Raw genomic sequence first — 15,251 nt, forward strand, 5'->3', positions numbered from 1 at the left:
GAGGTGTCCCTGCCCAAGGAAGAATTCAGTAATCAGCAGGTGACCGATGCTAATTAATTAATTTTTATTTAATTCAGAACCAGATTTGTTTCTTTGTGGCTCAGGATGTACAAACAGGGGCCAAAGTTTTGTCCCGGGGTCTTTGTGGAGGTCACAATTTTGTTGGCCCCTGGCAGAGCCAGACTCGGTGGCACCAGAACGGCTCCAGAACGGGGGGGACACTGGGGGGACACTGGGGACACGGGGGGGACACTGGGGGACACTGGGGGACATGGGGGGACACTGGGGACACGGGGGGGACACTGAGGACACGGGGGGGACACTGTGGGACACAGGGGGACATGGGGGGACACTGGGGACACGGGGGGGACACTGGGGACACGCGGGGGACGCGGGGGACATGGGGGGACACGGAGTGACACGGGGGCGGACACGGGGGGGGACACAGGGGGACACGTGACACTCCCGGAGGGGGACACTGGGGACATGGGGGGACATGGGGGGACACTGGGGACATGGGGGGACACTGGGGGGGCATGGGGGACACGTGACACTCCCGAAGGGGGACACTGGGGACACGGGGGACACGCGGCAGTCCCGGGGGGGGACACGGGGGGCACGGAGGGGACACAGAGCACACGCGGCATTCCCGGAGGGTGACACGGGGTGACACGGAGGGACACGGGGGCGGACACGGGGGCGGACACGGGGGGGACACAGGGGGACACGTGACACTCCCGGAGGGGGACACTGGGGACACGGGGGGACACGCGGCACTCCCGGGGGGACACTGGGGACACGGAGGGGACACGGGGGACACGGGGGCGGACACGGGAGAGACACGGGGGGGACACAGAGGACACGCGGCATTCCCGGGGGGGGACACTGGGGACACGAAGGGGACACAGGGGACACGCGGCACTCCCGGGGGGGGACACAGGGGACACGCGGCATTCCCGGGGGGACACAGGGGACACGGAGGGGGACACGGGGGACACGGGGGGACACAGAGGACACGCGGCATTCCCGGGGGGGCACTCGGGACCCCCGGGCCGTCCCCGCCGTGCTGAGCCGGGCCGGAAGCCCCGCCCCTCCCGTTGGCCACGCCCACGGCGGGGACCACGCCCCTCACCCAGACCACGCCCCCAGCGCTGAGGCCACGCCCACTCCAGGCGCCGAGGTCACGCCTACTTCAGGCGCCGAGCCACGCCCACTCCTGCACTGAGGCCACGCCCACCCCGACATTGAGGCCACGCCCACTTCGGCACTGAGGCCACGCCCCTCACAGCAAAGCCACACCCACAGCGCTGAGCAGCCCCTTTAGCCACGCCCACTCATCTCCTTATATGGTGCGAGGCCACGCCCCTCCCCGTGGCCGAGCCATTGCCCCGCCCCTACCGGCAGCTTCCGGCGGAAGTGGCCGCGCGGCGGAACCGGCCGGAGGTGAGGGGAACGGGGGGGACCGGGGGGGACCGGGGAGGACGGGAGGGGACGGGAGGGGACCGAGGTGGGCGGAGGGATCGGGAGGGGGTCAGGGTGGTCCTGAGGGGATCAGGGTGGGGGTCAGGGTGGTCCTGAGGGGGTCAGGGGGGTCCTGAGGGGGTCAGGGGGGTCCTGAGGGGGTCAGGGGGGTCCTGAGGGGGTGACAGTGGGGGTCAGGGGGGTTCTGAGGGGGTCAGGGGGGTCCTGAGGGGATCAGGGTGGGGGCCAGGGTGGTCCTGAGGGGGTCAGGGGGGTCCTGAGGGGGTCAGGGGGGTCCTGAGGGGGTCAGGAGGGTCCTGAGGGGGCCAGGGTGGTCCTGAGGGGGTCAGGGGGGTCCTGAGGGGGTCAGGGGGGTCCTGAGGGGGTCAGGAGGGTCCTGAGGGGGCCAGGGTGGTCCTGAGGGGGTCAGGGGGGTCCTGAGGGGGCCAGGGGGGTCCTGAGGGGGTCAGGGGGGTCCTGAGGGGGTCAGGAGGGTCCTGAGGGGGTGACGATGGGGGCCCAGGGGACCCGGGGGGGTCAGGATGGGAATCTGGGGGGTCAGGGTGGTCCTGAGGGGGGGACTGTGGGGGGCCAGTGGTGTCCAGGGGGGTCAGGGTGGTCTGGAGGGGTCAGGGTGGGGGTCAGGGTGGTCCTGAGGGGGTCAGGATGGTTTGGGGGGGTCAGGGTGGGGGTCAGGATGGTCCTGGGGGGGTGACGAGGGGGGCTCGGTGGTGTCCGGGGGGGTCAGGGTGGTCTGGGGGGGTCAGGGTGGGGGTCAGGGTGGTCCTGAGGGGGGGACTGTGGGGGTCAGGGTTGTGTCCAGGGGGGTCAGGATAGTTTTGGGGGGTCAGGGTGGGGGTCAGGGTGGTCCTGGAGGTCAGGGTGGGGGTCAGGGTGGTCCTGAGGGGGTGACGATGGGGGCCCGGTGGTGTCCGGGGGGGTCAGGATGGTTTGGGAGGGTCAGGGGGGTCCTGAGAGGGTGACAATGGGGGCCCAGGGGGTCCGGGGGGGTCAGGGTGGTCTGGGGGTTCAGGGTGGGGGTCAGGATGGTTTGGGGGGGTCAGGGGGGGAGTCAGGGTGGTCCTGAGGGGGTGATGAGGGGGGCTCGGTGGTGTCCGGGGGGGTCAGGATGGGAGTTTGGGGTCAGGATGGGAGTTTGGGGGGGTCGGGATGGGAATTTTGAGGGGGGTTCAGGAGGGTGGGCCAGGGTTTGTGATTTTTGTGATGTTTGTGATGTTTGTGATGTTTGTGATGTTTGTGATGTTTGATTTTTGTGATCTTTGTGATTTTTATGATGTTTGTTAGTGATGTTCATGTTTGTTTGTGATGTCTGTGATGTTTGATTTTTGTGATGTTTGATTTTTGTGATGTTTGTGATTTTTATGATGTTTATGATGTTTGTGATGTTTCTGATGTTTCTGATGTTTGTTTGTGATGTTTATAATTTTTATGATGTTTCTGATGTTTGTTTGTGATGTTTATGATGTTTGTGATTTTTGTGATGTTTGTTTGTGATGTTTATGATGTTTGTGTGATTTTTTGTGATGTTTATGATGTTTGTTCGTGATGTTTGTGATGTTTATGATGTTTGTTTATGATGTTTCTGATGTTTGTTAGTGATGTTTATGATTTTTATGATGTTTCTGATGTTTGTTCTTGATGTTTGTGATGTTTATTATGTTTCTGATGTTTGTTTATGATGTTTCTGATGTTTATGATGTTTGTTTATGATGTTTCTGATGTTTGTTAGTGATGTTTATGCTGTCTGCTGCCCATTTTCCATCCCGTGTGTGCCCAGACCTCTTCCCCTGCCCATCCCAAGGTTCCTTTCCTCCCCATCCCTCTCTCCCCAGATTCCCCACCATGGAGAAGTTCGGGATGAACTTCGGTGGCGGCCCCAGCAGGAAGGAGCTGCTGGAGACCATCGAGACGCAGAAACAGCAGCTCCAGCGCTTCCAGGCGCGCCTCAAGGACGTCGTCCTGGCCTACAAGAGCCTCCTGAAGGAGAAGGAAGCTCTGGAGTCCAGCCTGAAGGTGCTGTCCGTGTCCCCCGAGGAGAACCCGGCGGTGTCACCGCCCGGGGAGCGCCGGGGTGAGGACAGCGACAGCGAGGAGGAGAAACCCTCGGCCGCCCCTTCCCGGGGAGCAGAGGATGCGAGCGGCTCCGAGAGCGGGGAGCCGTGTCCCGGTGACGCAGAGCGGCGCCCGCAGCAGCTGCAAGCCCAGCTGGCCACGCTCACGGCCGCGCTGGCCACGCTGACGCAGGAGAAATCCCGCGTGGAGGCCTCGTACCGGGCGGAGCGGCTGCAGATGAGGCGGGAGCTGGAGGAGGCGGCCGGGAGGGACGCGGAGCTGCAGGAGCAGCTGGCCCAGACCCGCGGGCGCCTGGCGGAGCAGCAGCGGGAGCGGGAGCGCGAGCAGGGCGACCACGGGCTGATGCTGCGCGAGCTGCAGGAGCTGCTGCGCGCCGAGCGCGAGGCGCGCCGTGCCGCAGAGCTGCAGCTGCAGCAGGCCAGGGATGCATCGGCCGGCAGCGCCGGAGCCGCCGAGCGAGCCCAGGGCCACCAGGAGCAGCAGCTGAGCCGGGAGCTGGAGGAGCTGCGGAGGGAGCTGCAGGGACTGCGGGAGGAGAACGGCAAAGCCGACCCGCGCATCCAGGAGCTGCAGGAGGAGATGGCCGCCCTCAAGAACCACTTCCAGCTGCAGCTGGTGCAGGAGATGAAGAAGGTGATTCCTGGATGGGAATGAGGGACTGGGGTGGGGTTTGGGGCTGGAGGAGCCAAATTCCCACTCCCAGTCTGAGTCCAAAGCGTCCTGGCTTGGATTGATGGGGTGACAATCCTGGGGAACAGCTGGAGGTGGGAGGTACCCGGGAAGTGAGACTGGAGTGGGACAAATTCCCCTTCCCAGTGCCTCAGATTCCAGGAGGTTTGAAATAAATGGCTCAGAGCAACTGTGGATGCCCCTGGATCCCGGGAATGGCCAAGGAAAGCTTGGAGCAGCCTGGGATGGTGGGATTGGAATGGGATGGGATTGAAGGTCCCTGGAGCCCATCCCAAATCATTCTGGGATTTGGGAGGCTCTGGGTCCATCCCGAGGGATTTTTCTGGAAGCTGGGGCTGGAAAAGGGAAGGGAGACCCTTCCTGCAGTGCTGAGATTCCCAGGGAAACCCCTGGATCCCAAAATTCCTTCCTGGAGCAGAGCCGGGGCAGGGCTGGAGAGAGGGAATGGAGGGAATTCCCTGAGAAAGGGGAGATGGGGGTGGGATGTTGGGATGTTGGGAATTGGGAATTGCTGGCTGGGCTGGAATTGCCAGAGCAGCTGTGGCTGCCCCTGGATCCCTGGCAGTGGCCAAGGGCAGGCTGGAGCCTGGGGCTGGGAGCAGCCTGGGCCAGTGGGAGGTGTGGGGGGCACTGGGGGGCTCGGGGGTCCCCTCTATCCCAAACCATCCCAGGATTTTAAACACACAAATCCCCAAAGAGCCAGGGCAGGGAGATGTTTCAGGCAGGATTCCAGGGGTGGGGAGGGCCCCTTGTTTGGAGCAGAGCAGGGCCCAGGTGTGACCCAGCTGTGACCCCAGGTGTGACCCCAGGTATAACCCCAGCTGTCACCCAGCTGTCACCCAGCTGTGACCCCAGGTATAACCCCAGGTGTGACCCCAGGTATAACCCCAGCTGTGACCCCAGGTATAACCCCAGATATGACACAGCTGTCACCCCAGGTGTGACCCAGCTGTGACCCCAGGTATAACCCCAGCTGTGACCCCAGCTGTGACCCCAGCTGTGACCCAGGTGGGACCCCAGGTATAGCCCCAGGTGTGACCCCAGCTGTGACCCAGCTGTCCCCCCCTGTCCCCCCGCTGTCCCCCCGCTGTCCCCCCCTGTCCCCTGCGCTGCCCTGACCCCGGCGTGTCCCTGCAGACAGCGCAGGCGGAGGAGCAGCTGCGGCAGCGCTCGCAGCGGGAGGAGCAGCGCGTGGCCGAGCTGGAGGCGCAGGTGGCGCAGGTGTCCGAGCTGCTGGGCACCTACGAGAGGACCAAGCAGAGGGACCAGGCCACCATCCAGAGGCTCAAGGACCGCCTGCTGCAGCTGGACCTGGAGAACAAAACCTTGGCCATCGCCGCCTCCAGCCGCTCCCTGGGCGAGGAGGCCGTGGAGGAGACCACCCTGGACGTGTCCGTGCTCAAGGAGAAGATGGAGAAGCTGCGGAAGCTCCTGCAGGCGGCGGCCGGGAAGGGCCCAGAGCCGGAGCCGGAGGAGCCGCGGGAACCAGAGGAGCCACCGGAGCCAGCGGAGCCAGCCCCGGGCAGCGGTGACGGGGACAAAGGCACGGGCGGGCACTGCCAGCAGGAGCTGAGGCAGCTGAAGGAGGAGTTTGAGCGCTACAAGGTGAGGGCGCAGCAGGTGCTGAAGAGCAAGGCCAGCAAGGACGTGGGGCTGGCCAAGGAGCTGGAGGAGGCGCGGGAGCAGCTGGCGGAGCTCCGGGACAAGCAGGTGCTGCTGCAGCTGGCGGCGGACGAGGCGCAGGAGCGGCAGCGGCAGGAGCTGGAGGCCAAGCGGCAGGAGCTGCAGCAGCTGCAGCAGCTGCACCGGCAGGAGCTGGAGCGCTGCCAGCTGCAGTTCCGCGAGCGGGCGCTGCGCCTGGAGGAGGAGATGCACAAGCAGCGGGACCGGGCGCTGGCCGTGCTGGCCGAGAAGGAGCGGGAGCTGGAGCGGCTCCGCGCCCCGGCGCCGCCCCACGGCACCAAGAGCTCCCGGGACGGCGCCTCCGGGGACGTTCCCGGCCGGGATTCCTCGGAGATCCTCCCGCAGGAGCTGCAGCCCTGCTCGGGCTCCGAGCCCACCTTCTTCCTGTACGCCGAGCAGCTGGCGCGCAAGGAGGTGGAGATCGCGGCGCTGCGCAAGCACAAACACCGGCTGGAGGTGCAGCTGCACCAGCTCCAGGGCAGGGCCCTGGCCGAGGAGGACAAGCACCGGGAGGAGGTGGAGGCGCTGCGGGGAGAGATCCAGAAGAATTGCCGGGATAAGAGCAGGGAAGGAGCCAACCTGGAGTACCTGAAGAACGTGGTGTACCGCTTCCTGACGCTGCCGGACGCGCGGGGCCGGCAGCAGACGCTCACCGCCATCCTGGCCATCCTCCACTTCAGCCCCGAGGAGAAGCTGAGCATCGCCAAGAGCTCGGCACACGGCTCCTGGTGGCTCCACGGCAAGAGATGAGGGCTGGAGTTGGTTCTGTTTTCCATAAGAGTCGTTCCTGAGGACTGCCCAAAACCTCATCCCGGGAGCTCTCCAGGGTTTGGGCTCCAGTCACTGTTTTTGCAGTGGGATTGTGCCAACTTTTCCAGCCCCAAAGCCTCTGCAGGGAGAATTCGCTCCGAGTTGGGACTTGATCTGAAAGCCGTGGAATTGAAGGTGCTGAGGTGTTCTAAAGGCGATTTAAAAACAATCCCTACCTCTCAGGCGTGGGATCGAGTGGAATTCACTTGGATCTTCAAGCTCCAGCCAGGCTGGTGACTCAGGATATGAAAGGGAAGGTGGGAAGCACTTTAGGTGGAGCTAAAAAGGCACCAGGCCATGGAAGGCTCGGGAAGATGGGGATCAGTGCAGGAAATCCTGGGAATTTCCCCCTCAGGTTCTTTTCCAGAGCCAGATTTGAGCAGTGGATGCAACTGCAGGCTCAGCCAGGGGCTCAGGCCCTCCCTCCCTCCCGCTGAAATGAGTGCCCTGCTCCTGCTTCTGGAAGGTTCCAGGGAAGTCTGGCTGCTCTGGGGGGGAAGGGGCTGCTCCTGCTGGGATGGGACAGGACCCTGGGGACAGGGACAGCCTGGCCAGGGCTCAGGAACCTTGAGGTTCTTCCCGGATTTCTTGGGAATCGGTGAAAGAAGGAAGCCAGGATATCCTGGAATGGGCTGGGATGTTCTGCTGCATCCCTGGATTTGGCTCTTCCCAGCTCTGCTCCCCTGGATCCTCCAGAGCCCCTCTGGGTGTTGTTCCCTGCCAACTGGAATTCCAATTGGAATTCAATCCTGGCTGCTAAAGCTGGGCCCAGACTCGGGGATGGCTCTGGATTAACCCCCAGGGTGTCCTGGAGCCCAGCCAGGAGCAGGTTTGGGAGCAGCTCCTGGGGAAGGATCCTGGGACAGGGACCTGCAGCTCCCCTCCTTGGCTGTTCCCGGTCCTGTCAGTGGCCAAATTCCCTGGATTCCGGTGCCAATTTCTCCTCCAAAAAAAACCCTCAGGGAAAACGTGTCCCAGGCTCTGCCCTGCTGGGAGGGGGACACAGCTGAGCCCTTCCTGGGGCTGCAGCCAGGGATGTTCCCACTGGGATCCGGGTGCTCCCTGGTGGGGGGAACGGGGTGGGAGTGGGAGAGTTTGTCCCAGGAATGTTTGAAACTCTCCTTAAGGATGAAAGTTCCGGCTCAGCCAGGGGAGAGTTCAGCCCCTGCTCCCAGTTTGGAATCAAGGAGAGCCTCTGGAATGGCAGGGGTGGCTCCAGCTCTTTCCCCGGAGCCATTCCCACAACTCCAGAGGGAGACGGAGCCTCCTCCTGCCCTGGCTGCTCAGGCTGAGGGTGGATCCCTGCTCTCCCTCTGCTCCTGTGGGATGGAGCGACCTGGAATGGATCCCAGGGGTGGTGGGGACCCCTGTGGGATCCAAACTGGGAGCAGGGAATCGGTGTGGGATCAAACTGGGAGAGGAGGGAATCGGTGTGGGATCCAAACTGGGAGCAGGGAATCGGTGTGGGATCCAAACTGGGAGCAGGGAATCGGTGTGGGATCCAGCTGGGAGCAGGGATCAAACTGGGATCAGGGAATCACTGTGGGATCCAGCTGGGAGCAGGGAATCGGTGTGGGATCCAACTGGGAGAGGAGGGATAAGGCAGGATCCAGCTGGAAAAGGAGGGATAAGGCAGGATCCAGCTGGGAGAGGAGGGATAAGATGGGATCCAGCTGGAAAAGGAGGGATAAGGCAGGATCCAGCTGGGAGAGGAGGGACAAGGTGGGATCCAGCTGGATAAGGTGGGATCCATCAGGCAGGACACGGATCCATCCCGGTGCCTCCGTCTGTTCCTGGCAGAGGAAGATGAAGCTGCTGCAGGGGAGCATCTCCAGGAGTGCCCAGCTCCGTGTCACCGTCACCTCCAGCCCCTCTCCCTCCTTCCCTCGGAGCCTCCCCCACATCCCTCCCTCTTCCCTCTCCCTTCGGCCAAATATCCCTGGAATAAACACAAAATTCCTGTTTGAGGGGGCTCCGGTGGCTCCTGGGGACGGGATTGCTTGGGGGGTTTTTGCTGGATATTGAAACATCCTTGGGTTTAAAATTAGCACCAAATTGCTGAATCCCGTGATTTCCTGAAGTTCCTGGGAGTGTGAGAACGGGAATGGTTCATTCCTGCACCTGCAGTCGTGTGGCAGCCGAGTGAATGGAGAGGAGCTTTCCCTTCTCCAGGGGAACATTCCCGGCTCTCCTGGAGCCCCTTCAGGCCCTGGAATGTTCTGGAAGCTCTCCCTGGATCCTTCTCCTCTCCAGGGGAACATTCCCAGCTCTCCCAGGCTGGATCCCTGGGAACTGAGGGGCTCCAGCCCTGGATCAGCTCCAGGAGCTCCCGGCTGCTCTCCCTGCACTGTTCCCTCATTCCCGGTGTGTCCAGGGACATCCGAGCGCTCCTTTGGGCTCTCCCTCGCCGGGGGCTGATCCCTCCCCGCCCGCGGGGCTGGCGCCGGCTGCTCCTCTGGGAAACAAAACCTCCGGGAGTTGTGGGAAACAAAACTTCCAGGAGCTCTGGGAAGCTCCTGCTGCCCCGGCCGGGCCGGTTCCTCCGGCTGCGCCGCGGCCGCGTCCCAGAGCTGGGCGTGGAGCGAGCCCGGGCACGGCAGGAGCTGCTTCCATCGCTTCCATCCCTTTCCATCGCTTCTGTCCCTTCCTTCCATCGCTTCTGTCCCTTCCTTCCATCGCTTCTGTCCCTTCTGTCCCTTCCTTCCATCACTTCTGTCCCTTCCTTCCATCGCTTCTGTCCCTTTCCATCGTTTCCATCACTTCTGTCCCTTCCTTCCATCACTTCTGTCCCTTCTGTCCCTTCCTTCCATCGCTTCTGTCCCTTCTGTCCCTTCCTTCCATCGCTTCCATCCCTTTCCATCGCTTCTGTCCCTTCCTTCCATCGCTTCTGTCCCTTCTGTCCCTTCCTTCCATCCCTTCTGTCCCTTTCCATCGTTTCCATCACTTCTGTCCCTTCTTTCCACCCCTTCTGTCCCTTCTGTCCCTTCCTTCCATCCCTTTCCATCCCTTTCCATCCCTTTCCATCCCTTTCCATCCCTTTCCATCCCTTTCCATCCCTTTCATCCCTTCCGTCCCTTCCATCCCGGGACAGCCGGGGTCGCTCCGGGCTCCGTTTGCCGCCCATGGCCACCGCCCAGGAGCTGCCCCCGGCCCTCTCGGATCTCCAGGTAAAGGCGGAGCGGGAGAGGCTCCAGCTGAGCGCTGGATTCCAGCAAATCCTTCCCAAGGCAGAGCGGGAGAGGCTCCAGCTGAGCGCTGGATTCCAGCAAATCCTGCCCAAGGCAGAGCGGGAGAGGCTCCAGCGGAGCGCTGGATTCCAGCAAATCCTGCCCGGGGCAGAGCGGGAGAGGCTCCAGCTGAGCGCTGGATTCCAGCAAATCCTGCCCGGGGCAGCTCCCCCCAGGCGGGGTTTGGGGCAGCGCGTTGGGACCGGCCCAGGGTGGCCAGGGCCACCCCAAGGAGAGGGGACAGCCGGGCAGGGATTCCTCTGGGACCGGAGCGGCTCCTACCGGGCTCTGCCCCGCTGTTCCCGGCTGAGTCCCGGGCCCGGGACGCGGCTTCTCGGCCCTCCCCAGCCCCGGGAAACCTGGGAGGAGATCCCAGCGGGAAAAGCCGGGAGGAAGAAACAGGGAAATCCCAGCGGGAAAAAACGGGAGGAAGAAACAGGGAAATCCCAGCGGTTCCCGGGAGGAAGGAACAGGGAAATCCCAGCGGTTCCCGGGGGGATCCCGGCCGTGCCCAGGGTGCGCTCGGGGCGGCCCCGCTCCCTCCGTGCCTCCCGCAGGTCCTGGCGCTGAGCGGTGTCACCCTCCCGGCCGCGCTGCTCAGGTGCGTCCTGTCCCTGTCCCCCGCCCTGGGCTGGCACCTGCGGGTGGCTCTGGGGGACATTCCTCATCCTCCCTGTCCCCTCCAGCCTCCTGGGCAGCGGAGCCATCCTGGCGGTCACCTCCTGGCAGGGGCGCTGCTGTCACCTCCCGGTGAGTGCCACCAGCCCCTGGCAGTGTCACTGCTGTCACCTCCCGGTGAGTGCCACCAACCCCTGTCACCTCCCGGTGAGTGTCACCAACCCCTGGCAGTGTCACTGCTGTCACCTCCCGGTGAGTGCCACCAACCCCTGGCAGTGTCACTGCTGTCACATCCCGGTGAGTGTCACCAACCCCTGTCACATCCCTGTGAGTGCCACCGGCTCCTGGCAGTGTCACTGCTGCCACATTCCGGTGAGTGTCACCAACCCCTGTCACCTCCCGGTGAGTGCCACCAACTGCTGCCACATCCCTGTGAGTGCCACCAGCCCCTGGCAGTGTCGCCGTGTCCAGCTGAGTGTCCCCGGCTCCCAGGGACACAGAGCTGGGTCTGGCCCAGCTAAGCTCGGATCAAAGCCGGGCCAGCACCGGGTTTAAGGCCCGGGAGGGGAGCGGGAGGTTCGGGATGCCCGGTACCGGCACCCGGCCCGGTCCCCGGGAGCCGCCGGTCCCCGGGAGCCCGGGGAGGGCGGTGGGAGCTCCCGGGGGTCGGGGCTGATGCCAGCGGTGTCCCTGTCCCCAGCTGCGGCCGCTGTTCCTGCTGGCCCTGGCGGATTTCCTGGGTGCCAGCGCCGTGCTGGGCACGGGAACCATCCCGGTGCTGCCGGCCCCGCTCTCCGTGCCCGCCTTGGCCGCCTGCCCCTACGGGAGGATGCTCGCCACGGTACCGGGACACTGCTGGGGACAGCGGGGACCTGTCCTGGGGGTGTCCTGGGGTGTCCTGAGGTGTTCTTGGGGTGTCCTGGGGGTGTCCTGGGGTGTCCTGGGGGTGTCCTGGGGACCCTGGGGGTGTTCTGGGGTGTCCTGGGGACCCTGCCCGGGGTGGGGACAGCTCTGCCGGGGGCTGGCGGGTGTCGGGCTGCGGAGCACGGGGAGGGAAGGGCGGGGGAACGGGGGAATTCGGGGGGCAGAGTGCAGGGTTGGGGGGCAGAGGGATACCGGGGGGTGCCCTGGAGGCGCTGGACCCAGCAGGATCCCCCGTTCCTCTCCCTCTCTCCCTCCCAGACCTCCTACTCGGTCTCGCTCCTCATGCTCGTTGTTTACGCGTACGAATCGCACCGAGCCGTCCTCGGGGGGCGATCCCGGCCCCCGGCAGCGCTGCAGGTCCGTGACTCCCCCGGTAACACCGGGGAACCGTCAGGGAGCCACGGGCAGATCCAGGGCAGCCCCTTCCCCCGGGAATTCGGGGCTCCCCTCGGTCTCGGCCGCCGCTCCAGCCGCTTCTCCCGGGAATTCGAGGCTTCCCTCGCCCGGTAACACCGGGGAACCGTCAGGGAGCCACGGGCAGATCCAGGGCAGCCCCTTCCCCCGGGAATTCGGGGCTCCCCTCGCCCGGTAACACCTGGGAACCGCGGCCGGTCCAGGGCAGCCCCTTCTCCCGGGGATTCGGGGCTCCCCTCGGTCTCGGCCGCCGCTCCAGCCCCGGTTCAGGGCTCTTCTCCCGCAGGAGCGGAGCCGCTGCCCGGAGAGCGCCCGGCAGGGAATTCCCTCGGTCCTGGCCTGGTAGGAGCCCCCGGGGGAGCTCGGCCCGGTCCTACCGGGGGTCCCGGGACTCACACCCCTCCCTTCCCGAGGCTGCTGCCGGTGCTGACCCTCCTGGCCCAGCTGCTCGCCCGAGGCTCCGCCGACACCGAGCCCGTGGTGCCCCGAACCGGCTCCAACGGCACCTTCAGCCTTTACTGCTCCAGGTACGGCCCCTCCGCTCCCCTCCGGTCCCCTCCGGTCCCCGGGACACCGGGGGAAGGATCCGGGACCACCGGAACCGCTCTGTCCTTGCAGCTGCCTCCTCCTGATCCACCCCAGCCGAGACATCTGCACCCAGGTGGGCGCTGCTCCCCCTGGCCGGGGGGATCCGGGGGGGTTCCGGGAGCCTCCGGGGGGCTCCGGGGGTCGCTTCCCCATCCCCGCTCATCTCCCGTTGCCTCCCAGTCCGGCGGGAGGAAGAACGCGGGGCTGGAGGAGAAAATCATCCTCCTGCTGTACCTGCTGCTGGTGTTCGGCTGCTGCTCGGTGAGAGCCCGGCCCGGGGGGAGGAACCGGGGGTCCCCAGGGCTCCGCTGACCCCCGGTGCCCGCAGCTCCTGTACCGGGGGGAGGAACCGGGGGTCCCCAGGGCTCCGCTGACCCCCGGTGCCCGCAGCTCCTGTACCGGGGGGAGGAACCGGGGGTCCCCAGCGCTCCGCTGACCCCCGGTGCCCGCAGCTCCTGTACCGGCGGGTGCGGCTCCGGTACCGGGGGAAGGCGGCGCTGCCGCTGCTGGGCCCGGACGGAACCGGAGGGTTCGGGGGCGGCAGCGTCAGAAAAGCCTCGCTGAGCTTCCAGCTCGTGTTCCTGATCTGCTGGACACCAGGCAAGGCTGGGGTGGGGTCACACCGGGGGTGTCCCATTGTCCCCCAGCTCTTCAGGGTCACACTGGGGGTGTCACACTGCCCCTGAACCCCCGGGTCACACTGGGGGTGTCCCCAGCCCTATGAGGGTCACACTGGGGGTGTCCCCAGCTCCCCCAGCCCTGCACGGTCACACCGGGGGTGTCCCCCTGCTCCTGAACCCCCAGGGTCACACCGGGGGTGTCCCATTGCCCCCCACCCCTGCAGGGTTACACTGGGGGTGTCCCCAGCCCCCCAGGGTCACACTGGGGGTGTCCCCAGCTCCCCCAGGGTCACATTGGGGGTGTCCCCAGCCTTGCAGGGTCACACCGAGGGTGTCCCACCAAGGAATGTCCTTGTGTCCCACCCACAGCCTTCCTCCTCACCATCCTCTCCTTCAGCAGCATCAGCCCTGCCTCGCTCTTTGTCCTCTACGTGTCCACAGTGAGTCAGAGCCCCTTTGCCAGGCCTGGACATTTGTCCCCACCCCACGTGGGAGCCCTTGGGGACACCCGGGCAGGCTGAGGACACAGCCCTGGACACAGCCCGGCTCTTCCCGCTGGTTTTTGGCTTGGGATTTCAGCATTTCCCGGGTGCTGGGTGTGCTTTAATCGGCCACAGCCGGAGGGAAGGGCCCGGTGTGCGGTGCCAGCCGGAGCCCTGACCCTGTCCTCGTGTCCCCGTGTCCCCCCAGGCTCTGAGCGTGTCCCTGAGCCTCTGTCCCCGTGTCCCTGCAGGGTCCCGGAGCCCTGAGCCTCTGCCCCGTGTCCCTGAGCCTCTGCCCCGTGTCCCCGCAGGCTCTGAGTGTGTCCCTGCAGGGTCCCGTGTCCCTGACCCTGTCCCCGTGTCCCTGCAGGGTCCCGGAGCTCTGAGTCTCTGTCCCCGTGTCCCTGAGCCTCTGTCCCCGTGTCCCTGACTCTGTCCCCGTGTCCCTGAGCCTGTCCCCGTGTCCCTGACTCTGTCCCCGTGTCCCTGAGCCTCTGTCCCCGTGTCCCTGACTCTGTCCCCGTGTCCCTGAGCCTGTCCCCGTGTCCCTGACTCTGTCCCCGTGTCCCTGAGCCTGTCCCCGTGTCCCTGACTCTGTCCCCGTGTCCCTGACTCTGTCCCCGTGTCCCTGAGCCTCTGTCCCCGTGTCCCTGACTCTGTCCCCGTGTCCCTGACCCTGTCCCCGTGTCCCTGAGCCTGTCCCCGTGTCCCCGCAGGCTCTGAGCCTGTCCCTGACTCTGTCCCCGACTCTGTCCCCGTGTCCCTGACTCTGTCCCCGTGTCCCTGAGCCTGTCCCCGTGTCCCTGAGCCTGTTCCCGTGTCCCTGAGCCTCTGTCCCCGTGTCCCTGAGCCTGTCCCCGTGTCCCCGCAGGCTCTGAGCGTGTCCCTGCAGGGTTTCCTGCACAGCCTGGCCTATGGCTGGATGAGGGAGAATTTCCGCAGGGATGTTCTGCTCCGGAGCCGCTCCCGGCACAGCCCCGAGGGGCTCAAGGCGTTCTACGACCTCTCCCTGGGGGCTGCTCCGTGAACTCCGACCATTCCCATTCCCACTCCCTGGGGGCTGCTCCTTGAACCCCCAGCTCATCCCATTCCCACTCCCTGGGGGCTGCTCCCTGAGCTCCGAGCTCATCCCATTTCCATTCCCGGGGACTGTTCCCTGAGCTCCGAGCTCATCTCATTCCCATTCCCATTCCCATTCCCACTCCATGGGGACTGTTCCCTGAGCTCCGAGCTCATCCCATTCCCAGGGGCTGCTCCCTGAGCTCATCCCATTCCCACTCCCTGGGGGCTGCTCCCTGAACTCCAACCTCATCCCATTCCCTGGGGGCTGCTCCTTGAACCCCCAGCTCATCCCATTCCCTCTCCCTGGGGGCTGCTCCCTGAGCTCTGAGCTCATCCCATTTCCATTCCCGGGGACTGTTCCCTGAGCTCATCCCATTCCCTGGGGCTGCTCCCTGAGCTCCAACTTCATCCCATTCCCATTCCCTGGGACTGCTCCTTGAACTCCAACCTCATCCCATTCCCTGGGACTGCTCCTTGAACTCCAACCTCATCCCACTCCCTGGGGGCTGCTCCCTGAGCTCTGAGCTCATCCCATTTCCATTCCCAGGAGCTGCTCCCTGAGCTCATCCCATTCCCAG

At 65.1% G+C, this 15,251-nt stretch overlaps 3 protein-coding genes across 5 annotated transcripts; all 3 read left to right on the forward strand.

The window, feature by feature from the left end:
• Nucleotides 1-1,393: 1,393 nt before the first annotated feature.
• Nucleotides 1,394-7,163, forward strand: LOC131591683 (GRIP and coiled-coil domain-containing protein 1-like). Of its 3 annotated transcripts, none has more exons than XM_058862624.1 (3): nt 1,394-1,443; nt 3,260-4,188; nt 5,383-7,163. In XM_058862624.1, exons 2-3 carry the CDS (start codon nt 3,325-3,327, stop codon nt 6,676-6,678), a joined length of 2,160 nt encoding a protein of 719 aa, XP_058718607.1. In that variant the 5' UTR covers nt 1,394-1,443; nt 3,260-3,324; the 3' UTR covers nt 6,679-7,163. The 3 variants fall into 3 exon arrangements, with proteins under 3 accessions (XP_058718607.1, XP_058718608.1, XP_058718606.1); XM_058862625.1 differs by having other exon boundaries at nt 1,419-1,443; nt 3,315-4,188; XM_058862623.1 differs by lacking the exon at nt 1,394-1,443 and having other exon boundaries at nt 3,201-4,188.
• Nucleotides 7,164-7,251: 88 nt separating this feature from the next.
• Nucleotides 7,252-8,801, forward strand: LOC131591688 (uncharacterized). Its single transcript, XM_058862631.1, has 2 exons — nt 7,252-8,430; nt 8,461-8,801. The coding sequence occupies exons 1-2, from the start codon at nt 7,774-7,776 to the stop codon at nt 8,761-8,763; spliced, it is 960 nt and encodes a 319-aa protein (XP_058718614.1). The 5' UTR covers nt 7,252-7,773; the 3' UTR covers nt 8,764-8,801.
• A 1,059-nt stretch (nt 8,802-9,860) lies between these two features.
• LOC131591549 (uncharacterized) lies at nt 9,861-14,651 on the forward strand. The gene is made up of 10 exons (XM_058862360.1): nt 9,861-10,160; nt 10,523-10,715; nt 11,140-11,424; nt 11,766-11,864; nt 12,208-12,448; nt 12,540-12,582; nt 12,690-12,770; nt 12,962-13,109; nt 13,499-13,569; nt 14,483-14,651. The coding sequence occupies exons 1-10, from the start codon at nt 9,861-9,863 to the stop codon at nt 14,636-14,638; spliced, it is 1,617 nt and encodes a 538-aa protein (XP_058718343.1). The 3' UTR covers nt 14,639-14,651.
• The last annotated feature ends 600 nt before the right edge of the window (nt 14,652-15,251 follow it).

The sequence above is a fragment of the Poecile atricapillus genome, chromosome W (genome assembly GCF_030490865.1).
Source record: "Poecile atricapillus isolate bPoeAtr1 chromosome W, bPoeAtr1.hap1, whole genome shotgun sequence".
In the NCBI taxonomy this organism is placed as follows: domain Eukaryota; kingdom Metazoa; phylum Chordata; class Aves; order Passeriformes; family Paridae; genus Poecile; species Poecile atricapillus.

Bases quoted from the DNA above. Each gene is read 5' to 3' on its own strand.
- LOC131591683 (XM_058862623.1), top strand. From the start codon at position 3,214: ATGTTTATGCTGTCTGCTGCCCATTTTCCATCCCGTGTGTGCCCAGAC. The intron at 4,189-5,382 runs GTGATTCCTGGA...GTGTCCCTGCAG, and splicing joins TGGTGCAGGAGATGAAGAAG to ACAGCGCAGGCGGAGGAGCA.
- LOC131591688 (XM_058862631.1), top strand. From the start codon at position 7,774: ATGTTCCCACTGGGATCCGGGTGCTCCCTGGTGGGGGGAACGGGGTGG. The intron at 8,431-8,460 runs GCAGGATCCAGC...AGGAGGGACAAG, and splicing joins GCTGGAAAAGGAGGGATAAG to GTGGGATCCAGCTGGATAAG.
- LOC131591549 (XM_058862360.1), top strand. From the start codon at position 9,861: ATGGCCACCGCCCAGGAGCTGCCCCCGGCCCTCTCGGATCTCCAGGTA. The intron at 11,425-11,765 runs GTACCGGGACAC...TCTCCCTCCCAG, and splicing joins ACGGGAGGATGCTCGCCACG to ACCTCCTACTCGGTCTCGCT. The intron at 12,449-12,539 runs GTACGGCCCCTC...CTGTCCTTGCAG, and splicing joins TTCAGCCTTTACTGCTCCAG to CTGCCTCCTCCTGATCCACC.